The 26,530-nt window shown below is 35.8% G+C and overlaps 1 protein-coding gene across 1 annotated transcript; it reads left to right on the top strand.

Moving 5' to 3' along the window:
• The first annotated feature begins 2,414 nt into the window (after positions 1–2,414).
• LOC140158661 (uncharacterized) lies at positions 2,415–24,982 on the top strand. The gene is made up of 5 exons (XM_072181837.1): positions 2,415–2,936; positions 18,713–18,847; positions 19,675–19,758; positions 20,311–20,483; positions 21,282–24,982. Exons 1-5 carry the CDS (start codon positions 2,831–2,833, stop codon positions 21,858–21,860), a joined length of 1,077 nt encoding a protein of 358 aa, XP_072037938.1. The 5' UTR covers positions 2,415–2,830; the 3' UTR covers positions 21,861–24,982.
• The last annotated feature ends 1,548 nt before the right edge of the window (positions 24,983–26,530 follow it).

Genomic DNA, 26,530 nt, shown 5'->3' with positions numbered 1-26,530 from the left:
CATTATATATATATATATATAAATTTGTGTAACTACGCTGCCACGATTTGTTGCTACAATTCACTTTAGGCTAATGAAAGTCGATTCAAAGTTTCCCGTTACCCTACTCCGCTCAAAACAAATTGCTGGCCAAATATTTCATTATTTTGAATAAATGTTGATTTCTAACAAACTTTTTAATATACAAATAAATAATTGTGTTTTTAAATATATCATAAATCTCTTTCTGTTTATTTTCAGGGATTTTCTTTGCAGTAGGAGCATGGTATATGGCTAATAATGAATTAATAATGAATACCTACTCAATTCTCTGTCCCGCACTTTTGATCTGCTCTGATCTCATCCCGTAAAAATATTGTGAAACTTTTGATAAAAGTTGTACAATCACCTTCATGTGGTTGTAAACTACATCTGTAAACTACAAACTGTGATTTATCACATGTATACATGGGCAACTATTGGTTTATACCTGTAACAGATGCAATAATGAAATGGTGCAAAATAATGAATAATGAATAATGAAATGGTCACCTATACACAGTCATGAAAAATTATGTAACGGGAAACTGGGAATTGACTTTCATTAGCCTTAGAGCTCTAGGTATCGAAGGAAACAATTTACATGATAAGAGAGATTTGTATTTCAACTGCATGATTTCAAAAGGCTTAATTAAAGGCCCATTCAGTGATTTGCTCATCCGGACGATCGTAAAAATCATCAAAATTCAGATTTTGGTACCTTTGTCATTGTCATAACATATTGCCTGCTAGTGGTTCAGCCGAAAGCTGTGTATTTATGACAAAAATATATAATAAATAAATAATGTGGAATTTACATGAATCTGTAATTTAGATACTGACAGTATTTAAATTAAGTTAATTTTTTGAATGGGGCTTCAACTTCGTCAATACTGCTGTTTTCTTTGTTTTTTGTCAAATTTTTCATTTTAAAAATACCAAATGACAATGACTTTCACTGATGGGATCATTGAATGGGTCTTTAACTAAAGGACCAACATCGTTGGCCAGGCCAACTGCAGTAACTTAATACCAGCACTTACTAAATGTTTATACTAGGATTTGGTCAGGTAACCTACATAAATGTTCTTTAACACTGGTCAGGACCAGGATCTGTGTCAGGACATAGGCAAATCAAAGTGTAACAGTAAATCGTGAAACTCGCTGGGACTAAAGCCATACAAATATTGTCTGTCTGTATGTAACCATCTTTTGCTCTCTATATAATAGCTTGCGTGATAATTTATTTAAACATTTTTATACTGATGCATTTGATTTTTAAGTTGACAAATTTGGACACATGAATTTCAAAGTTGATAATGAGTGCTAACGATCACGAAACTCATGCATTTAATATAGCTATTATTTCAAATCTTCATATATTTGGATAATTATAGCGTTCGTCAAGCATCGATAACTATACCATTTTGCATTATTTAGTTCGCTTAGTATTTATAATAAGGCTAGTATGCCTTTGTAACATAGTCAACTTACTTGTATCCTTTGTTTGACCATGTCTTATTGTAAGATGAATGTCAATAAAATCTCACCTTTTATCATACTATCATCAGCGATTGTTTCTAACATTATAAAATGTGCAAAATACCAATTTTCACTAATTTGCTCCCAAAGCTTACCAAATATAAAAGTTCATAAGCAAATAACATACAGCATGACATGTAGCCTATACTGACCCATGGCATTTCTCACATGCACATATGATATAGTTGATGAATTATGTCATCAGTGATTTGCAGCATTTGCTCATTCTGGCCATCGTAAAAATCATCAAAATTCACAATTTGGTAATTGTCATAGATGCAATGTGCTAACATAGCAGTGTTTCAGCCGAAAGCCGTGTATTTAACAGACAAAATAAGGCATTACATGAATCTGTAAGTTATATTAGCTACATTTATTTGAATGGGGCTTCAATTTCGTCGATACTGCTGTTTTCTTCTTTTTTTGCCAAATTTGCATTTCAAAAATACCGAATAACAATTTGAATGACTTATCCTTCACTTTTAAGTAATTTATAAACAATTTAATTTTTTTTAAACACTTTTGCTTGGATCACTGAATGGGACTTTATAATTAACCTGAAAAGGGACCATATGAGAACCTTAAACTTCCATGGAACTTATAGCATGAGCATGTTAACTTAATTCGAATTATGTGTCATGTATCACGATTCACGAAGCCCCGCACGAATCACGTATGGACCTTTCATTTTGATACAAACTATATGCTTTATACTTGTCCTTACCACAATATCAATAATCAAATAATATGAACGAATGACGTCATATCATAATAAGTGCAGCGTTTGTGTTTAAATTTAGTTGCAGGCTTTTGTCATTCACAAATTCGGTGAAGCTCTGCTGCACTTGTTGAATGCTATAATAACAAAATTCTTCGTAGTATTTAAACAAGAAAACGTGAACAGGGCACACATGCATTACATGTATGCTTTCAGCTTTTCACCATATCATTCTTGCACGATCCATTCGGAGCCAGCATTTGGATTGAAAGTTGTTATAATTTTATGTTGGATCATTGTCTTCAGAGTCTATGGTCGGATTGAACGCAATAAAATGATATTTGATTTCACAACTAGTGTCTTTGAAAATATGGACAGTGTTGTTTTGGAAAAAGTGGCCCATGCAGGTCTCGCATGAGTAAGCTGCTTATTCAACAAGTTGTTGTTATTTTACGTGCAGTTTTTATTATGTGCTTCCTTTAAAAGACTCGATAACTGTGGGAAGTATCTAATCTCACTGACCGTGTGTCTGGTAACGGAATACATATCAATATGGGTTTACTACATGATTCTGCGGCACGTTTAATGCCACTTTTGTACACTTTTGTGGATGTGTGTTTTGCTCTTACCATAATATCTGATTTGGGATCCGCTGACGGTAAGTTTGTATTATTTTATAAAATAAAATTAGCATACAAATTCCCCTCTATGCAATATTATGATACAAGTTATATGGTGATGTCAAATAACGTCGAGTTCCTTTTGCCGTTCTCTATTTTTTGTGTTGAAGAAAGTTTCTTATCTGTAAAACTAGAAGAATAGGCTATGCAGAGTTTGAGTTATGGTTATTGCAATAGCTCATTACCATGATTACCATCGCTTTTGTTTTTACCTTCTCACTTAATTAAGGGGCTCTGTGCAATAATTATGAGCCCCGGGGGTAACAATTTCCAAATGGCGTGCCAAAATTGCTCCCCCCTCGGTCTTTCCCCCCACCTTTTGCACTTTGCCAGGACTGACTTTCCTTTTGCCGTTCTTTAATTTTTTTTTGAAGAAAGTTTCTTATCTGTAGAACTAGAAGACTATTATATAGGCATATGCAGAGTTTGAGTTATTGCAACAGCCCATTACCCTCGCTTTTGTTTTTACCTTCTAACTTAAGGGGCTATGTGCAATAATTATATAATAAATGTAAAAATATCCAAATAGCGTGCCAAAATTGCTTGCCCTCCCCTCGGTCTTGCCCCCCCCCTCCCCCCCACCTTTTGCACTTGCCAGGACTGACTTTCCTTTTGCCGTTCTCTAATTGTTTTGGGTTGAAGACAAGTTTCTTATCTGTATAGAACTAGAAGACTATGCAGAGTTTGAGTTATTGCAACAGCTCATTACCCTCGCTTAGGCCCTATGTTTTTACCTTCTCACTTAAGGGATCTGGAATGAGCGTTTTGAGCGTGTCGACTGTATTTTTTGTGGGACATGAGAGCACATCCGACATATCGAATTACATTCTGAATACGAAGAATGTCTTTCTGATATCAAATAATTTTTTGAAATTCACGATATAATACAAATTTTATGACAAATTATTAAAATTTGATATTTTTCACATTTTGATATATAACAGTCCTCGAAGTAAATTTTATAAATCTAATGACATATTCTTAAAGTGTATGTAGCTAGGAGGAAAAGCCGACGATCAATTGAAAATTTTGACCTTTCATATTGAAGATATGGATTTTTTTCCCAAAAAGACCTAATTTTTTTTTGTGTTTTGGGGAAAAAATCGATATCTTCAATACGAAAGGTCAAAATTTTCAATTGATCGTCGGCTTTTCATCCCACCTACATACCCTTTAAGTATAAATCATCAGATTTATAAAGTTTACTTCGAGTACTGTTAAATATCAAAAATATCAATTTTTAATCATTTGCCATAAAATGTGTATTACATTGCGAATTTCAAAATATCAAAATTATTTGATATCAGAATGACATTCTTCGTATTCAGAATGCAATTCGATATGTCTGATGTGCTCTATTATGTCCCACAATAAATACTGTCCAAACGTTCATACCCCACCCCTTAAGGGGCTCATGATTTTTTTAAGTTTCACGTCGCTTTAGACGTGCATATTGACGTATAAATATCGTACACATTACCACTTCAGGTTGTTGAACCCGATTTACATACCACTTACGTACACATTAACGTTACCAACCACCGCCAGGGTTCGAACCCGCATGCACCATAGTCGAACGCCTTATCGATTGAGCTAACTTGACTGCCACGTATTGGTCTCTAGAGACAAGAAAAACCCATAATATGGACATTCCGACCACACAATAAAATTGAGACAAAACTAATGGTCAAGTATAAAGTATAATAATGATATATAGCCTAAAAGTTACATAACCTGTACCTGTGCACTTTACTTATTCATGGATCACTGCATATACTTTTTAATAGGTTTCCTGTAACTTTATTTAGCTAGGAATTATACAAGCAAATAAATTGTATTTTGGTTGCACCAGTTTCAGTATCCTGATTGATAAAGGTGCATAGCCAGTGGCGCAGCTAAGAGGACAGGTTCCCCTGTTGTCGCACCCCCTGTGGGATACTGGCCACCCTGATATTTAAGATGTTTAGGCCTTTTTAGCCGATATTTAACCATTTTAGTCAAATTTGCCCTTCAATTTTGCCTTTCCCTATAATAAGGGCAGGAACAATTCCCACCCTATTTGCCCCCCTCTGAAAAAAGGCCTGGCTACCTCACTATATTATGCATGGCACGTGTATAATTTTCAATTTTATTGCCAATAATTATTGAGTATCTAGGGATCCCTTGCTATCAGTATTTAGCCCCTTGTTTTCCTTGTTATATTTTTTCTGTTCATTTTCCACGGGCAGAGCATGAGTGAAGGATAACGAGGCAAGGTCAGTGCGTTCTTATTCTTGAACGGAAAATGTGGTTTTCTGGCAAGATTACATGTAGGATCTCGGATTGTAAGAGTTATATGCTCATCATGACCATACATGGCCGATGCTCATGCAGTGTTTGTTACACAAAGTTGCCTCGGCAGGCCCGTAACCAGGATTTTTTTTTTTTTTTTTTTTGGGCGGGGGACTTTTTTTTCTTCAAAATTTGGACCTTTTTGGAGCAAAAAGGCATAAAAATCCCCAATTTTTTCGCTCGATACGCTCGCAAATGGGACTTTTCGGATAAAAAAGGGGGCTTTTGGGGCATTTTGGGATGGAGGAGCGGCCGCCCCAGCCTCCAGTCCCCTCCCTGGTTACGGACCTGGTCCTCGGTTTCTGGAGGTCTGCAAACGACCACAGATGTATTTGCGAAATACGTTCTCTATGAGATATAACGTACGCATTTGCTAGGACTCGACTCAAGTCATTTGGGATTTGAGACTCGAGTCCGGAGTCTCGAGTCCTAAAATGGCGAGTCAAGTTCGAGTCGGGTCCGGGTCTCCAGTCGAGTCGACTTGTTACAAGCAGTCTAGCCATGTATAAAGTTCATGCTGAAATGGTAGAGATATACCTTTTAGGAGACGCCATCAGTTGATTCAGTTCTGATTGTGGTTGCCCATTATCATGATTATAAATATTAGGTTTTTGAGAAACTTTCAGGATTGAGGCAATATTTTAGTCGTGTATTTATGTATTTATGTATTGGTGTAGAGCACACACTATAATCAAGGACAAGGAAAATAAACAAGACAAACTAAGTAAATACAGGACGAAACCAATAAAAGGAACGAAGGTTACTGATACAGACTAACAAAAGCATGTCAATCGGGATCGCCGTCGGACAAGTTTAGAACTGTCAAGTTTTCATCAGGAGTATAGCTCTGACTTCTTCAGGACAAAGTACCTAAGAATGAGACATGTAGGGCGCCCCTTGCCAACTGATGGCTCTGAAAGAGCCGTTCACTGAAGACCGTCCCTTGTCAACAGAGAATAAGCAGACCTCGCCTATCTGCTAATGTAAAATGTTTTGGTGGCTCTGAAAAGAGCCGTTCACTGAAGACTACCTTGTCAACAGAGAACAAGCAGACCTCGCGTATCTGCTAATGTAAAAGAGCCGTTCACTGAAGACGGTCCCTTGAAGAATGTCTGCCTGAAACATGTCAATTTTGTCTTAACTTTTTGTCCCCGTCCTGTGTTTGCTTCGCCGTTTACTCTCAGGTTTTTTTTGTTGCTCCATATATACGTGACTTTTAAAATTTCTGCCTAGTATACTTAATCATGGCGTGCAAAAGTTTTTTAGTTTGTCTTGTTTTCTTTGAAGACCTTGATTCGGGATCAAATCAAACAGTATTCACAAAACACGTTCCTCCCTTCATCAATCACAAACCATGACATGCAGTTTCCTCCTTAAGAAGAAACCACATTACTTTGTAACTACTCGTATATATTAATAACAATGTCTTCAAAGAAAACAAGACAAATATTTCATATTTAAATTTTAAAAACAGATTCAATTATGAAGTATATTTATACAAATACAAATATTCATGGTGATGAAAGCACTCGTTTCTCAATAAAAAATACAAATAGATGGTAATTTAGCAAAATATTTATAATATTTAGAAAAAAGATATTAAACTACTCAATTTATAATGACAAGTCCACAGCAGGAGATCAACATTGATATAGGCCAAAATTAGACTGAATTTACTTCATCTCCTGTTCATTACGCCATTCAGGGGTCCGTTTTAGTGTCTTATGCCATTAAAGCCATAATGTACGATCTTATAATATGAAATTGGTTAATTTTTTTCAAACCTGATTTTTTTGCATATTTGTAATGTTTACACATGTCCCAACTTGCACCTAAATGGAATCGGCTAAATTTGTTGTCTTTGTAGGTCAACAACATGGTCAACAGAGCAAAGTTCGACATATTATCATAATTTAAAAATTATGATAATATGTCCTCCCATAGAACTGCATGTTAAATGGTCAAAATAACCAGTGGGATTTCTTTCACTTTCCCTTGTTATTTCAACTTAAAATGGACAGCAACCCTTCCCGGCAGTTATTATTAATGTTATTTCAACATTTTGAATAAAGAATAACAAAATTAAAATTTGACGGAAATCGTACATTATGGCTTTAATATCTTTTTTCTAAATATTATAAATATTTTGCTAAATTACCATCTATTTGTATTTTGTTTATTGAGAAATGAGTGCTTTCATCACCATGAATATAAATATACTTCATAATTGAATCTATTTTTATAATTTAAATATGAAATCAAATCAAATATTGGCATAATTTTCCACAAATCTAAGGTTTTATTTCAAAATCTAATGGTGACCCTCAGGTCACGACGATCTGGCAACAACAACAACAGAGGTAAACAAATAGACAATATATGTGACGTGTCATGTCAAAAGAGACACTTTTGGGCAGGATCCTAAATGGAGAAATAGCCAAAAATCTGCCCGTGGGTGATTTTTTCACAATTTGGATTTTTGCAAATTTGTGATGTTATTAATGTTAAAAATATTGTCAGATAGTTTTAGACCGGAATATAACTGGCATCTTGCATTTTTGACACATTTTTGCAGGTAATTCCTACTCTCAACATTGTCAATAATATTTTTAAAGGCCGATATCTCAGTTTTCAATTTTATAATACCATAATTTATGAACTCAATATCTTCACTTAGGAATGTCCGATTTCATTGGAAAAAACGGCGATGTGGAGCAAAATATCTCTTTATTTAAGATATGTAGAAACCTCAAAATTGATAACCTGCCCAAAAGTACAAAATGGGTATACAAAATACTAGCACATGGCCATGAACTAAAGATATCAAAATAAATCAGGTGTGTGTTCAACGACAAACAAAATGAGTCCAGCAAATGATTTAGCACAATTCGTTTTTTGGACACACATTTTATTCAAAGCAAGTTTCGAAGAGTAGTGGGTGGGTGGGGGGGGGGGAAGGGGTTATAATTGTTTGTCACCTAAATTTGGACAACTGCACTGCATGCTGCACAAAAACCGTCTCATTTAAAAGTCGTCAGTATATACTTCGAGACGTATATTTTAAATGCTGCCAATCAAGTGTCCTTTTCGAGGTAGCCAAATATGAATACGATGAGACATTATGTGTAATACTTTCTATGGGAATATAGCTAAGGAAACAAGTCACTGAATTGATTGCACGAAGCTCGTCAAACATATCCTTACCAAACTTGCCCCTATACTACATAATATGCATAAGACGCCAATGATGGTAATAAATTGCTTAAAGCAACAGAATAAATTCCTAAACGTTAGTTTTCACTGACCACAAAGTGTCCCATTAATTTTGAGCTAAACAAACGAGGTAAAACGAAGAAAATTACTTTTTCATTCCAACGCCTACAATGCGTGTATTAGCTCGCCAATCGTATGTATTATTGAGCGAAACTTCACGCAGCTGGGATGTATAAATAAGACGAATAGCGATATGTACATAGCTTATACGTCACTGAGTCATTGATACATGTACGAGACGTGTTAGCTACCATTCGATCAGTGAACTCGGAACAACACCGGAGATCTCCGGATTTATTATAAAAACTTAAATTTTGCTGTAATTAAAGCACTTCAGGCTTGGTCTTTCACGGGGTATTTTAGTACACCATTGGGCAAAAATTGGGCATCTATGATTTCCATGGTTATCATGAACATAGGGGAACGGCGGGTAATCCCACTCTTGATATTGGTATGGTTTATTCTATCGTTCGTTGTTTATAATGTGAAATAATAGGCTTAAATGAAAAGGTGGCGGGATTACCCCACTCTCCCCTATAGTTTCCTCTTCATTTACTTACGTCATTCAGCCCGCTGCCTTGAAAATTAATTTCGCTTCGAACGGGGAAGGACCCGCGCGTACGAGCCCAAACTTTACCAACACAATTTCTCTTTTTTTTCAGGAGAAATACGCATTAAAAATTGCAAATTGTAATAATAACTAGTGGCAAATGGTGGTCATAGACCACGAACCTAGCTGGGGCTTGTTGGTGTTGTGGAGGTATCTGACCCCTGCAAAATGTTCCAAAAATGTTTCCCTGGTCATGAGGTTTGTTGTCACCGAGTTTGAGTCCCGTACTCCTTACAGATGTCCAGAAATTGCAATTCTAAGATTTGACCCCAGATGACCTTTGACCTGACCCCTGCAAAATGTTCCAAAAAAGTTCCCTTGGTCATCAAATTTGTTGTCACACAATTCTAAGATTTGACCCAACATGCCCGGGCCAACATGACCTTTGACATGACCCCTGCAAGATGTTCCATAATGTTCCCCTGGTCATGAGGTTTGTTGTCACCGAGTGTGAGCCCCGCCCGTACCTCTTACAGATGTCCAGATAACGCAACCCTTAGATTTAGCCCCAGATGACCGTTGACCTGACCCCTGCAAAATGTTCCAAAAATGTTCCCTTGGTCATCAAGTTTGTTGTCACGCAATTCTAAGATTTGACCCAACATGACCTTTGACATGACCCCTGCAAGATGTTCCATATAGGCCCCTAATGTTCCCCTGGTCACGAGGTTTGTTAACTTTGCTAACTTGGTCACAACCATCATTTTAGTAGGTTAAAGGTTACAGAGGGGTCAAATAGGCAAAAACTGTGATATCAGCTAAAAATTCTTCTTCTCCTACATGTAACATTCTAAAATGACGTCACTTGGTCATAAGCATCGGCTAAACCCAGTGCCCATAGTGTGTAAACAGAATTGGGGTCAAAAGTCATTAAGGGGCATTACAGGTATATCCAAATACCTTCAAATACCTTGCACATATGCATCGACTATATCCAGTGCCTATAACTTGTACACAGAATTGGGGTCAAAGGTCATTAAAGGGGTAAAATCTTACAATTACATTATCTGGACATCTGTAAGGGATATGTGGCTCAAACTCATTGACAACAAATCTCATGACCAGGGGAAAATTTTTACAGGGGTCGGGTCATAGGTCACGCAGAGGTCAAATCTTAGAAATGCATTTTCTGGAAATCTGTAAGGGGTATGGGACTCAAACTTGGTGACAACAAACTTCATGACCTGGGGAAAATTTTGATACATTTGCAGGGGTCAGGTCAAAGGTCATCTTAGGTCAAATTTTAGAATTTCATTATCTGAACATCTGTAAGGGGTTCCAAGCTCAAACTCGGTGACAACAAACCTCGTTTGAAAGGGTCAGGTCAAAGGTCATCTGGAGCTAAATCGTTGCGTTATCTGTTAGAGGTACGGGGCTCACTCTCGGTGACAACAAACCTCATGACCAGGGGAACATTATTAAACATCTTGCAGGGGTCATGTCAAAGGTCAGTTGGGGTCAAATCTTAGAATTGCGTGACATCAGACTTGATGACCAGGGGAAATTTTTTGGAACATTTTGCAGGGGTCAAGTCAAAGGTCATCTGGGGTCAAATCTTAGAATTGCATTTTCTGGACATCTGTAAGGAGTACGGGACTCAAACTAGGGAAATATTTGGAAAATTTTGCAGGGGTCAGATACCAATGGAAGAACACACAAAGACGATTGCAATACCTAGCGGGGGTGTAACCCCCGCTAGGTAATTATTCTCTTCGAATGGAGTTAAACTTGTTTTTGCAATAGATATGGCCTTTAAGTTCCTGAAGAACACACCCCTACATGAATTTGGCAGAAAGTTGTTTGAAGTTATTAAAGCTATAGCTAATAGTTCATTTTGCAGAAGACATCTTTTAACATAGACTATTATATGTTTTTGAGTTTAATATTGTTTTAGGAATAAATGTCGACATGTACAATGTACATTATAATATTTCTATAATAATGATTTCATACAACCTTTCTGCCTTATGAATCGTACATGTATCAGTCAGTATATGGCGGCGGGGTAATGTTTTGCTTTCATGATGACTGTAAACGGAAATTACGTTATCAAAAGTCACATGTAATTTGTCTTTTACGAGATTGAAGGTAACTTTTATATTGAGTTTTTACATTTATATAATCACAGAATCGCAAAGCATAATTTCGCCAGAAATTGCTATTCTTATCTATACGTAAATGTATTTTTTTTAAATGAAAAATGACATTTATCTACTAGTGACATTTTTCTAAACTACTTATCATTTTTAATCTTATTAAGGGTTTCCCAGGTCTAGGTCTATTGAGTCTTGTGACCTAAATATAATTGCCCTCTCAAATTATCTTTTGTATTGTATTTTTGATTAATTTGAAATTATTAAACTAGCTGCAAAAATATGTTACATGTCACCTTGCACGGTGTATGCACATGCCTACGTGCATTAAAACAGGAAAAGATCATTTTTAAATATTGAAAAGGCGAAGGGGCTCAGATCATAATCATAATTGAACTTTTCCAGAAGTACTTTAAAAAGAAGAAAAATTATTTTTGGAATTCCTTTACCAAAATTAGGTAATAATGAACCTAGCATGCCTCGTAACTGCGGAAATACATACTGCAGCGATATTCATATTTACATTACATACACACCCCCCCCCCCTCACCTGCATACACACCCCACCCCTTCACATACCCCACACACCCCTACATATTTACATTCCCCATACACATACATTCACAAACGAAACAATGGGGAATCCGAAAAGTTTGATAGGGCGGGGGGGGGGCGTGAAATTCTTTCCCGGTGTAAATATTGACCTGTCCCGAATTGCTCAGGGTTTCTCCAACATTCGTCACCGCCAACGAAAATGCTAATTAGCATTGACACTTATTTAAATATCAATTGTATAAGGCTATACAAATTATAAGCGTACACTGCAAAAAAATACTTTTTTTTTGTACCAAGTTAAACACCAATCTGTCCTCGATTTCTAAACACGGTTTTTACAGTGTATACATTTCTTTCCTATTTATTTCCCAAACTTGGTACAAAAAAGTATAGGCTTATGTTTTGTTTATTATTTATATTATTCCGTCGACCCGTCTTTTTATGCATGGCTGTACGTATTGATTGCTGGCAAAATTAAATTTTCCGATAAATGATTCACTGCTTGGAAATACCCCCTGTACGTATTTCATGCATTACCTATAACCTCACTTTTGCGTTCAGGTACGCAGTATCTTTAGTTAGTATAGTAATGGACATGTGGTATTTGTTAGAATTTTTTTTAAACGATAACTTATGCAAAAATGCTTCTCAACAATATTCATAATTTGAAATATTCGTGAACAAACACCAGTAATCAACTGGTCAATACTCCTATTCAAAGACTGTTGTTGACTTCAGTGATAAGGATCAGCTCTTTTCAGCGCCATTGTTGGATAAATATAATTTTTATAAATGATTCTTTTGATAGCCACCATTTAGTGGTCAAGTGGCAATCCGCTAGAATGACACTGTTCAGAGCCAACGAATCTTGAGAAGGAAAGAGACACATAGGGCCTAAATACAGTGTGGGGCTTAAATGACTCTTCTTCTCAAAGCTATCTATACAAATACAATGGGTGTCTAGTGCGTCCCAATGCGCCAAAGGTCATCGGGGGGGGGTTCCCCTAGTCAGAACTCTTTCCCCTCCGTTTTCAGCATTTCACCCAGTAAAAACCCAAAATTACGAAACTTTCCACTTATTGCCTCCAATGCCCCCCCGAAATAAAAATCTGATACCGCCTCTACTCTGTACATAAGAGGCAGTCTATGCAGGACTCTATAGTTTTGTCTTGAATGTGTTTACCAACGTGAGACCATGACCATTAAATCCGACACTAATATTTCTGGGTACAATTATTTTTATCCCCTTTTGTTGGAAAATGTGGTATTTCGGAGAGTTAAAATTGACCAGCCTAAAGAGTAGCCTATTGTTGCATGTTGTATTACACATCAAATCATGCAGTTGTCTTTACGTAAATGACTCATCGGTCATTTATAGGTTCCACTATAAATGACATTATTAGAATGTGCAAGTTATTGCACCACATGAAAGTATAGCGGAACGGACAAGCATGACAAGGATTTCGGAAGTTCCATTACCAGATTAATCAAACAACTTCAAGTCATACACGATTAAAATATTGGTCAATATTGGGGACCCTAGATGCAAGAGTGGATACAAAATCTACCATTGTGCGTATTCAATGGTAGATTTTGTATCCACTCTTGTATCTAGGGTCTTTGATATTGATCAATAAGATTGATCGTGTATATGGGCCGCATAATTCAAGCTTATTTTCTAAATATTTTCAACATCATTTTGTCCCCAATGCAAAGTTTAAAATTGGCTGACATTGGGTTTTTTTAGTTCCCTTTGGAGCAAAAAAAAAAACAACAAAAAAAATAAATAAATAAACCAACCTTTTATCTTTTTTATTTTCTTCTAAGCACGTGGGAGGTTAAAGGGATTTGCAATTATTTCTTTAAAGATAACCAAAAAATTGTTATAAACTATCCTAGTGGTTCAATGTTATTAGATTGATATCTTCAAATGAATTTTACACACAGCAGCCTTTGGAGTTAGCACCTTTTGGAACCAAATTCTTCATACCCGTCACTTCAATTGCACAAAAATTTAGGCCAAATAAAAAAATAAACATGTTTCACGTCCCCTCCCGCTTCCTTTTTTGAGATTTCTTCAATTTTATTTTTATTTTTTGAAATTCAGTTATAACTTTAAAAAAAAATGTCTATGAAGTAGAGATGCTTTCTATAGCCTTGCTAATATAAAAGAAACACTTTTATAAGGTTTTGTGATAGTTGGAGGGGGCCTATCTCTCAGAACAACAAATAAAAAGAGGCCTCCTCCTTTTTCCAAGCATTATTGTATACGCTAAAACAGCACTAATTATGGGTATTTACACTGATTTTGAAATAAAAAATAAAAAGCCCCCTCTTCCTCCTTTTTTTCAAAAACCCGGACGTGAAACATGTTTTTTTAAAAATTTTACTTGGCCTTATATAGATGTTACAGAAACGTTGCACATGATATAAATTATAATGTATGTGCATAATTAAAAAACGAAAGAAACACAAACGAAAAGGAGCAAATATAAGATTGAGTCCCAGGGATTGAGCTTTCATCTGCATGTCAAAACAGAATAACATTGAGCGTAATTATCTGCAACATGATCAAAGTGGCGTCTAAAATAGTCCAAATTATCTTAGGAAGTGACCGACAGAATGTTGACCTGAGATGAAGCCGATATAACAGGTCTTGTGCTTATTTAGGCCTACTTATCGTGCCCAATAAGCATGATAAGCGTGATTAGGAAACGGAAAGTGTTGCTATCAAAACAACGATGTGTTCCTATGATTTGTTTTTAAGAGGTCTTAAAGTTTCCATTTAAATCATAAAGCAAACTTGAGGTGATATTTAGCCATTGCATGTAACCATGGTAAAGTATTTTTCTTAAAAAAATATTAAGGGTTTAAAGTTTCAAAATAATATTATTAATAACAATAAAAGCGCCTTTGCATACAAACAACAAATTTTAAAGTACTTCTAACTCTTCATATACTTTTTGTGTTCACTGTGACGCCATATATATACAACAGGTACCGGTATATTATTTTGAAATTATATATTATTACGCGTAATTTTTCCCACTTATTTCCCCAGTTCCAGTTTTATTCGCAGTAGAAGTGATGATATGACAGGATTAACTACCATAGGTTAAAACAAGTTTTGAATATACGGTACAAGCAGGTCACAAGTTGTACTCGTCGCCTGTGTGTGTCCGCAATCATAGATTGAATATATACAGTGGATTGAATACAATACCGTTCTTTCAAAAGATACTAATCTTACAGGTGCGAGGGATCAGCATGATATGGTTCAATGCAGATGTACCGCCTGAACGTACTAGTGCAGTGCGATATATTCAAAAATTGTTTTAACCTATTGCTATGGTAGTCATGTTATACATCATTACTTCTACGGTGAATTAAACATACGTGTATAAAGTGCCAGAAGTATAAGTGCAACAGCTGTCATGTGTAGCTGCCGTGTAGAGTACATGCAATATTGTACTGCAGCTATTGCACTTACCAACTTCTTTCACTGAGCAGTCAATATGGTTAACATTTAATTATGTATTCTCACTTGAAGTAAGAATGCAGGTTTTGAGCTTATAGATCAAAATAAGGTTATAAAATAGTAAAGCAAATAGATTGAAAATTTATAATAATCGTTTTCGTTACAAAGGAGAAAAATCAGCTAACTATATCATAATGCATATAAGCTCATATAGAGTTGATTCTTAAGTTTTCCCCTTTACATGCCAAGTTTACGTCAAGAGACGGCAACGTTTAAGTCATCTGATTTCCTTACTATATCCGTTATGTGACTGAAGTTTATTTAGGTGCATGTAGGAAATGCATATAGAAACAGGTTGCACAGATATGGGACGTATTAGGTAGGCTAAACAATTTCACGTGCATGCACATATTTATAAACTTAAATTGCACCAGAAGATTTGAAAGAAATTGATTTAAAATAAAAATATTGAAATGGAAATTTGTCACACATTTAGGCCGATGTATTCTTGTAGTCTCTGTTGTGAAATTTGATGGTTCAAAATGTATTGGGGGGGGGGGGGGGTAGCCAATTTACCCACAATTGATCATCAAATGCTAAATTTTATAATTTACCCTGGTTTTACCAGTGACGACATACATTATCTCTATGCTTGAAAACACTAAAAATGCGAATTTTACGAAAGACAAGACGCTCGTTTCAAATGTCTTAAGGGTATACGAGGTATTGTTGGCCGAAGCAGGCAAAAAACAAAATCGATTTTCATTAATTAGAATCAATATTTTATTGAAAAATAAGACTTTGGTGTTTTGCAGAAGTCCATTCTACTAATCATATACTTTGAAAACTTGCTTAATTTATTATTGTTAGTGAGTTATGTAGGTTTTACAAAAGTGTTGTTGTTTCAGCCCTCTTTACAACATAACTCAAGAAGCACAGGACCTACAAAAGTATATATTTTGATATTGGAATTCTTTTCCACGCTCGCTATGAATTGAGCAATGTAATTTTTGCCAAAGCTCACTACCATTCGCAAGATGCTGTGAACTACCAAATCGCATCAATTTAAAATAGTTGCTAACCTTAAACTAAACATACTGGAGAGTGTGGTCATTGAGTGAAGGCGCCATTATGTCAGTTTTTGTGGCGCCCTCTACGGAGGCGCCACAATATATGCATGATTTTGAGAAAAGCTTCTAATTTCACTCTTGCTAGATTGACTTCGCAATTGTTTTGCTAAAATTATGCCCAGCTCAGAAATAAAACCACAATTTGCTTGGATTTTATTTTATTGTTGTTTTCTGATATGCACGGGATAAAATGGTGAGCGTATATTCTTTGTTTAAAATACAAAATTAGGATTTATAAAAACACCAAATAAATCCTGACCTTTGTATGCGTTCAACCAGTTTACCGTGTGCCTTAGAACCCGATAGACGATGACATTTGACCATACACTAGGATCCACAACATGCTCATCTATCATACATTTGTACATTCATCCTTTGAAAATATGGGTACACAAACTCATACTCTGCAACTTGAGGTAAAATTTTGCACTATGATTATGTAATTGAGGTTATTGGACTATGCCATTGGGATGAGACTCTTGTGGTCCATTATAGTGATAAGATCAATTAACGAGGCCTCTTAAACTGATGGCTTTTGTTTGCTAATTACCATAGAATCTCAGTATAGCGGTTATTCATTGGATTAAGTAAATAACTAAATCCTGTTATCTACCCAGCAATGTTTGCTTATATCTTAATAATTGTAACACACTGTAGTGTACTAAATGGCAAGACAGAAAAGGCAAACAGACAGAAATTTAGAGTTAAATTAGAGAGTTGACAGGAAGTTGTAAGAGTTAAATTGTTATGGATATGATTGGTGTAAGCGCGAAAATGTTGAATGTCAGATCAAAGTCATCCGAGGTGAATTAAGTAATGTCAATCACAAATTGTTACAGGTCATTTGAGGTGGACTAAGTTTATATTTGGATCATCTTCTACTCTTCCCTAGAAAAATCATTATAATACCAAATCTACACACCATGGATTTCACCATATCACGTCCAAGTTCACATTGGGCGCCACATTCCTTTTTTAATGGAATTTTTATTTAAATATATGTTGATATTGGAATTCTTTTCCACGCTCGCTATGAATTGAGCAATGTAATTTTTGCCAAAGCTCACTACCATTCGCAAGATGCTGTGAACTACCAAATCGCATCAATTTAAAATAGTTGCTAACCTTAAACTAAACATATTGGAGAGTGTGGTCATTGAGTGAAGGCGCCGTTTATGTCAGTTTTTATTCTGTTTAAGGCTTTTGGTAAAAACTAACGTCTTTACCCATAAAATGTTGTTTGAGGGAACACTACATCTTCTTGGGTAATACACGGTCTTCGAGTAAAATCGAATTTGTTTGTTCGTTTTCGCTCCGTGCGAAGACATACTTCCTGATGGGACCAGGTTCAAGCAAAATGTTCAAGCCAAACTAAAAATCATAATAATGCTGGCAGATATGGAAAAAAAAGAAAGAAACCCAATTGAAGATAAACATGATAAAGGAAAAGATAAAGGAAAAGAAGGCTACTCCCAATAAACGATTTTAGGCCTACTGTCATCAGCCTTTGGGTCAAGAGAGAGGAAATCTCATCTCAACTGCCATTTAGTGTCAAACAGAGATGTCAACATTTACATCCTGGAATAAGGGAGATTTCCTATATAGCAATCAGGGGGAATCGGGCAGATTGTCAGAAATGTGTGCAACTAAATTTTTGACCCCCGTTTTTGTAACATTGTCCGGCTCCGCATGCTCCGACGGGTAATCCCCCTTAAAGCCCGATCAGAGCGAGCAGGAGATTTTCATGAGCGGGCCCTTTTCCTGGACTCGCCCTCCCTGCCTCATACTTCCACACAACAAAACTGTTTTTTGCTTTATGTTTTGCATGATTTGTGAGTTTGTTTAAGGGGGTACTACACCCCTGCCCAATTTTGTGCCTATTTTTGCATGTTTCTGAAAAAATATAGTGCATTGGGGACAAGTAAGATATGTATATTAGGGGCAAGAACTGCAACTACTGCACTGGAAATTTTATTTCAGCACAGACAACAGTTGTGGAGTTACAGTCAAAAATGAGGGAAAACCAATATTTGATCAATAAATCAATAACTACTTGCCTTGAGTTGCTGAATTTCCAGTGCAGTAGGGCCTAGTTGTAGTCCTATAATATACATATCTTACTTGTCACCAATGTGCTATAATTTTTGAGAAAAATGCAAAAATAGGCACACAATTGGTCAGGGTGTAGTACCCCCTTAAAGCCGCCGCCTTTTTCATGTTTTCAGTTTTCAGACAAGATACCAACAATGATATTTTCAAATCTACATTTCTATTGTTCTTTCAGTTATCTGTGACAGGCGAAATCAAACGAGTCCTGGCGTAGAAGAATTGGCGATGTACTGTCAGAATGGGGGTTCTTGTACATTACTTGGGTGCCATTGTGACGGAGGATTCTACGGCACTGTTTGTCAACATTCAGGTAGGCCTACGTCCGATATATCTGCATGTGAGATAAAAGTTTCGTGTGTAATTCATTGTCAATAAATAAATAAAAAAGAATCTTAGATCAGCATTATTAAGAGTCCTAAAATATTAATTTGTGGTCAGAAGATCCAATGTTACATTTCGAAGAGACAAGCCTTTGACTCAATATTAAAGCATTTGGACACAGTTGGTAGAAAATGTAAGAGTAAACCAATTCTTATATATAACCAAGTAATTAGCCTATATCTTGTATTTGACACGATTAAAAAACAGAAATCCACGTCTTTTTATTACATTTCATTGGATTTGCAAGCTTAAAACTTAAATATAAATATTCATTGGAATTCCAATATTGTTTGCAGAAAACCAAATATCATTGGATTACATGGATTCTTCTTTCCTTCAAAATGTGTCCATCTTTCCATGAAAATGTGTCCCCGTAGGTTCCGTTCCATGAAAATGTGTCCCTCTTTCCATGAAAGTGTGTCCCTCTTTTATCCTCTTATAATACTAGTAGTGCACCATTTTTCTGGAATGTACGTTTTTGTTATTGTCTATTGTTTAGAATTCGCATGAAATGCGAAATAAACTTGGTGTATATGAGGGCCTTGACTCGACACAGAGATTATTTTTGTCTGGTGTAGGCCTATATAAATGTTGCTCTCCACATTAATGCCAATTTGAATATCTACCGACAACTTTTAAACATCTGATCATTCAGTGTGATAAAGTGTATTGTTTTGATTCACTTCTCTTATAGATTTACATTTTCCGTAAAAATGGATATCAACATAGTAATGATAATACTTTTATTCATTCTAGTTATAAATGCTGTAATTGTGGTCGTCGTGTGCATTTTACCGCCAGCTTCATGGACAATGGTCTTCTGCTATGGCTGCAAAGAAAGTAAGTAAACGAAATTTAAAAACTTTAATTTGTAAGGTCTTTGAGAAATGGGTATATCAAAATAAGTGCATAATGGCAGGAGTTCTTTACATTACGTTCAACACTTAGGCCCATTCATTGATCTTAGTGAGAGTGTAAACAAATTGATTGTGTATATTGCCTAAAAGTGAAGGACAATTCATTAAAATTGGCATTAAGTAATTTTGAAATAAGAAATTTGGCAACCCCACCTCCAACCGAGGAAAATATACAGCAGTATTGATAAAGTTCAAAAACATGAAGCTAATTTCTCTATATTTACGGTAAGTAGAGAAATACTACAAATTCATGTAAAATGACTATTTTGTCTTAATGAATTAGGGTTTTCGACTAAGCCACATGAAGGATATGTTAGCACATATATGACGCTACACTAGCAAAGGTGCCAAAATCTGTTTTTTACGATCGTCCAGATGAGCAAATCACTGAATAGGGTATAGGCCTTTAATAGTAGAAATTCATTATTCAAACAAAATTATTGTTATATTATTATCTTGTTGTTTTTCCTTATAGGACGACGAAAAAGGCGATTACGACAATTAAGAAGACAACGGCAAATTGAGCGTAACGCATCCACCGATAATTTATCGCCTTCATTTTTTGCTGATGATCTACCTCCAAGTTACAGTGAAATAGCACACAATAACCCTATTGCATTATGTGGTATGGATGAAGAACCTTATCAGGTATGTTAGATATTAATACAGGGTGATTGTCTCTTAAAGAACTGAACCGTCAAAAATGTTTGATTAAAATTAAAATGATTAAAATACCACAAGCAATGTTTCCGACGGTAGAGTTCTTTTAGAGACACACTGCACAATAGAGTACAATGCAATGCAATACATAATACAATACAATACAATACAATACAATACAATACAATACAATACAATACAATACAATACATTACAATACAATACTGTGTGCAATGCAATGCAATGCAATGCAATGCAATGTAAGGCAATGCATAAATGCAATGCAATACAATCCAGTATACCGTATTGCAATACAATATACAGTATACGATACAAACAAAAACAACAGTATAGTACAAGTACAGTACAATACAATACAATACAATACAACACAATACAATACAACACAATACAATACAATACAATACAACACAATAGGATATAGTTAAGTACAGTACAAGTAAATATTATACAGTACAATACAAGTTAGTACAGTGTGATGCACTACAAAGCAATGCAATACAATTTAAGACAGTGCAATACAATACAATGCAATGCAATGCAATACAATACGATCTAATCTAATCTATATACAATATAACACAAATGTGCAATACAATACAATAAATATAGTACGGCATAATACAATACAATAAAATAAAATACAATATAATATTATATACAATGTTATGCTGTACAATGTAATGGAAAACAATACAATACAATTCAGTTTGAAAATACCTTAATTTGATTGAATGGTTTTCTTTTCGTTTTATTCTGATACAGTCTTACACCGATGGCCCTCCACCACCAGATTACGACGACGTATTAAAGAAAGCTATAGAACTTGGAGCCATTCTTCCTCTTCAGGCCACAAGGCATTCTCTGGATATTGAAGCAACACATTCTACATACAATGAAGGAGTACACCAAGAAACACCAATTGACCGGGTGGAATCGTCGCCATCCTCAGTAAATGACTCTCTTTCTTCACCTCCTGTTACTATAACAACAATAGATGAAACTATGTCGACAAGATCCGAAGGGGTAATGGAGGACTCACGTGTCCAATCAAGTGTTATATTAGGCGATAATCCTGTGCATCATTCGTCTAGAGAAGAACTTATTGAGGACACGCAAACAGACGAATACATGGGTGAGACAAATATGGGCTATAGTGAAGCACCAAATGGCTCTGTAAGAACGCTAGCTGACAGGCGTCCAGATAGTAGCCATAGGGAGCCATGTACTGTTGAAGACACTGACTCACATACATTGTCAAGTGTTGTTGTTACGGATGACAATATAATGAATACGTCACAAGAAGATCTCATTGGAGCAGATTCAGATGATGAGGATTGTTAAACAGCATTCCATATTTAGGAAAACAATTTTATAGTTTATGAATTATAATATATCCGTTTAATGTGGACTAATGGACCAATGGACTTTCGATTTAGGAATTGCAGTGCCAAAAAGCTTGAAAATGTATAACAAACACACAGGACTAAGTTCCGTACTTAGTCCCAGGTTATTCGTGTTGTTGCAGTTTATCTCGTGTATACCCAAATCTTGGAAACAAAATACTTCATTCATCAGTATACTTTAAAAATTAACGTTGTGGAATTTAGGTTCCATTGTATACAACCAGACGCTAGCTCTATACATTATCCACATGACTGTAGTGAATGGAAAAATTTGTGATCGCCTACTCCGCAGCCGAATGAAACGAATGAAGGTGCTACAACTCAGTCCGCCGCTCAAAGGATATGTATTGGCCTTCCTTTGACATGCATGAAGGGCTCTGTTTTATAAGATACTATACAATTGTCAAGCGGAAGAGATTTGATTAAAATGGTGAAAGTAACACCATTCTATATGTGTCATCATTTTCACATGGATTTATAACTATGCTCCACCAGTTGTCTTCAAGTCTAAAGTGGACTTCTCCGAATATAAATTTAGTAAGGTACACTTCTTCAGAAAGTCGTCTGGAACTTTATAAGCAAAACGGATCAGCAGCAAGAAAAGTACTGCCTGATAAGTAGAATATCACGAAGTAATAAGACCTTTGATTATCTGTACACTCTAAGAATTAAAAGTTCTAAAAAGGTTCTGCAGTTGTTCTCTCAGAGGAACCCTTAGAGGTTCTCTAAAGAACCAAAATGGTTCCAAAACCATCGAAAATGGTCCTTAAAATGTGATACAGAACCGTTTTCGGTTCTTTAGAAAACCTTTAAGGGTTCCTCAAAATTCAAAATTAAAGAACCTTTTTTTAAAGGTTCAAGAGGGAGGGTTCTCCTGAGAGGACAAAAAGGTTCTATTTAGAAACTTTATTTCTTAGACTGATATTATTTACAATGGCAACAGTGCTGAAAGTGCACGGTGAACTAAACAGAGATGACCAAAAACGCCGGTTATTCAATTCTGTACCGTCGGCATTATTTTTTTACCCCTTAAGTTTCGCACCCACCCTTTCGGCGCGATCGCGTATAAACCTATAATATCTGCTTATAGTGTTTCCATCCAACTACCGGTGAAAAACACAGTCAGGTGCAGTCAAATGTCACAAATGAACTAAAAATGTGCAAATATGTGGGTATTTCAATCTTATCATTATTATTATATTCATTGGTTTCAGTCATTTTTGTTATGTCGATAATTATTATTCAGATTTGTTCAGTACTATAGTTCAGTTTATTTTATGTTTCAATTTCGACGTAAATGCTGCACCCAATAAGCATTATATTTATCAGTGTAACCAAGGTATTATATACATTGTGTTATGCTTGTGATGATGTAAACATATATTTTTTAAAAACAACGAGAAAATGTTTATTCATGTTAATTTTGCTGAAAGTTTGTAAAAATCGAACTCAAAATTTAGTTAAACGAAGTTTGTTATCTGTTTGTTTTTGTATGTTTTGTGGAAGCTTGTATACACGTTGTCTTCTGCATTGGGCTATTCCAGAAAATATAGATGCACACCCCCTATATAGGAGTTCGGATTTCCGGACTTTTTGTCCAGTCGTGATTGTTGGAAATCAAATGTGTCCAAAGGTGAAAAAATCCAGCAGAATATAGTTCAAAATCGGAAATCCTCAATTTGGGAGCTCATTTTGGACAATTCCGTTATTTGTCATTCATTTCAGTGCATTTCCAAGCTTTTTCCAGTAACATTGGCATTGAATTCCGGTCATTTTCAGAAAGCAAACATGGAAATCCAGACATTTCGTTTATTGAAACGTTACTCCTCTATATGGGGTGTACAAATATTTTCTGGAATAGCCCATTTTCATACGTACAGAGGTGTATCCCCCGATCCATGTAGCGTTGAGCCATACGCCGTATACGACAAAGGCCAGACAAGATTTAGTTTTTACCTTTAAGGGTAGTGATATTTAGGCATCGCAAAAAACCCAACTCAAAATGGGTCATCATGTACGTACAAGTCTATGGAGACTATTATAGTCACGGTTTTTGCCCATTATCGCAAAAACGTCAATATGTCAGTTGGTACCTTTTGTCGTGGTGGGGCAGTGCTGCGACAGAATGTTTTTATGTTTGCAGAGAATACAATTTTTAGACTTTCTACTGATTTCAGATATCTCTCATTTTAACTTTTAGAATATTAAACTTTTAGACTTAAGTGCATGCATGTTGTTAAAAAATGTCTCGAGTGATCCGAAGTTTCCACCGCTATTTAGTGACTTGCATGACTTGGCCAGAAATATTGTTTGCCTACTAAAAATTGAGTATTTTGGGTTAGGGCCTATTTATTAGCACAGTAATCTTGACACGAGATAAACATTCGTAAAAATTCAATAATAAACATATAGGCTCTATGTGCCTATTAAAGCCATATTATAACATTTCTGTAAAAATAGATTAGTATTTATTTTCCATAAAATGTTAGCTTTTACTGTCAGATATGTCCCCTTTTAATTTTGAGCCGAACAAGTGAGGTAAAGCATAGAAAATTGGAATTTACTACTAGCGCCCATGCATGTTACTCCCGCGGTTGTAATACGGTACGATCATCGGGGTCTGTGTGTATGTATATCCCGCACGCCGTGTACGTACTGTGCATACGTGTTCGACTAATATTTCCATCGTAATAAACGCCGGTTCAAAATCTCGGATTTTGACAAAACTACAACACCTAAAGTCTTGATTTTTGCAGAGTATCTTTATTGACTAAAGTACATTACAATCGTGTTAAAACCAGAATTTAAAATTTTTTTGAGGGCGTTCTCCTCAGCAAATGTTATAATATGGCTTTAAAGAGTTGCTCTGACAAAAATGATTTTTTACTGTAGGATACTTTGTTAACAATTTTCGTTTTTTTCTTTTAATTTACAAATATCTGAGCTACAGATATTTATAAATTAACAGAAAAAAAAAAAAAAAAGTACCATAAAAATTCATTCTTGTCCGAGCAACTCGTTAATAATACACATAGGCCTCTGCTTATCGAATTTTATGGTATATTGCAGACTTGTACCCGAGTCCAGCTTGTCCGAGTCCGAGCCGAGCCGAGTCCATTTGTATCCGAGTCCGAGCCAAGTCCGAGTCCTTTTGTGTCCGAGTCCGGACTCGAGTCCAAGTCCAGGGGTGCCGAGTCCGAGCCAAGTCCGAGTCCAACAAAAATAAGACACGAGTCCGGACTCGAGTCCGGCTCGAGTCCGGACTCGGGGTGAGAGTCCATGCCCGGTGGGGGGGGTCGTTCAACTTTAATGTGACAGGTATCTATTGGCATTGCTTAGTTTGGGTATAACAAAATGAAAAAGGGGTAATTGGGTATAAAATTCTGAAAGAAGGGGTCATTTGGTACAACATTTTGAAAAAATGGGTCATTATTTGCAAAAATGGAGCAAAATTTTATATTTCATTTCGTATTTGAAAAATTTACAATACAAATTTGCTGACAAAGGTCAATTTTAAAGTTTCCGCATAATTTTATGGCATTTTGATGATAAAATTGTAGAAATGTGATGAGAAGGTCACTCACTGCATCACACCACACATCACTCTACCAAACCCCACCCAACACTGTTGACTCAACCAACCAACCGTACACACTTTCTTCAAAAGCCATGTCCATGAACAGGTTACTCCTGAAGGTAAAAACTACATGTATCAGACCACCTAGCACCTGCATCAGACAACAGGCATGTGGGGGTATTTGGGGTGTGTGTGTAGCACACTACTACTAATCATTTCACATTTTACATAGATTTGGACATTGGACTGGACTCGGACTGGACTCGCCTTCGAGTCCGAGTCCTTTTTTGTCCGAGTCCGAGCCGAGCCGAGTCTTTTTGTGTCCGAGTCCGAGCCAAGTCCGAGTCCAACAAAAAGTGGACTCGAGTCCGGACCCGAACGATACATCTCTGGTATATTGTCATTTAAACCATAATTATTCCTGTATTGATGATTAAATGACATTTGCGAAGAATCGGGAAATGTTTGGACACTATAGACATATTTTTGTTATTCCATGTACAGAGACACACCATTTTTTAAAAATCTAAATGAAGATTGAAACTTACTGCATATTGTATAATTCCATATTTTATATCATGTAAATACAGAATCCAGTGTGTAATAATAGAGACTCTTCTATCCAGTGCATTGTAACATTATCGGCGATGAATTGAATGTTTTGTATTCACATTATTTTAATAAACAAAAATAACATAATTTTATATATGAGAGTATTCGTTGCTTCTTTCATTGGTGTCGACAAACAGTGGGGTTACTGGGGTAGACCTAACCCCGATACCTACGAGGCCTATACTGCAATTTATGCAAAAAAATATTACTCAATTCAAAAAGGAATAGAGCGACAAAATGAGTCAATTGAACTCAATGTTATTGTTGATCAAATTGTAATAATATTTTGTAAACATTAATCAATATTGAGTTCCATTTCACTCGTTGCTCTGTTCCCGTTTTATTCAACACGAGTAATTGTTACTATTTTTGGTGGACCGCATAGCGGTACCACCCTATATTAGTCCATGTTACTAACT

This window comes from Amphiura filiformis, chromosome 8, assembly GCF_039555335.1.
Source record: "Amphiura filiformis chromosome 8, Afil_fr2py, whole genome shotgun sequence".
NCBI classification, from domain to species: domain Eukaryota; kingdom Metazoa; phylum Echinodermata; class Ophiuroidea; order Amphilepidida; family Amphiuridae; genus Amphiura; species Amphiura filiformis.
Note: the sequence above shows the minus strand (reverse complement) of the source record. Positions and strands in the feature narration are given on the sequence as shown.

Coding starts and splice junctions, on each gene's coding strand:
- LOC140158661 (XM_072181837.1), top strand. CDS start 2,831: ATGGGTTTACTACATGATTCTGCGGCACGTTTAATGCCACTTTTGTAC. Junction 18,848..19,674: donor CACTGTTTGTCAACATTCAG/GTAGGCCTACGT, acceptor TATTCATTCTAG/TTATAAATGCTGTAATTGTG. Junction 20,484..21,281: donor TGGATGAAGAACCTTATCAG/GTATGTTAGATA, acceptor ATTCTGATACAG/TCTTACACCGATGGCCCTCC.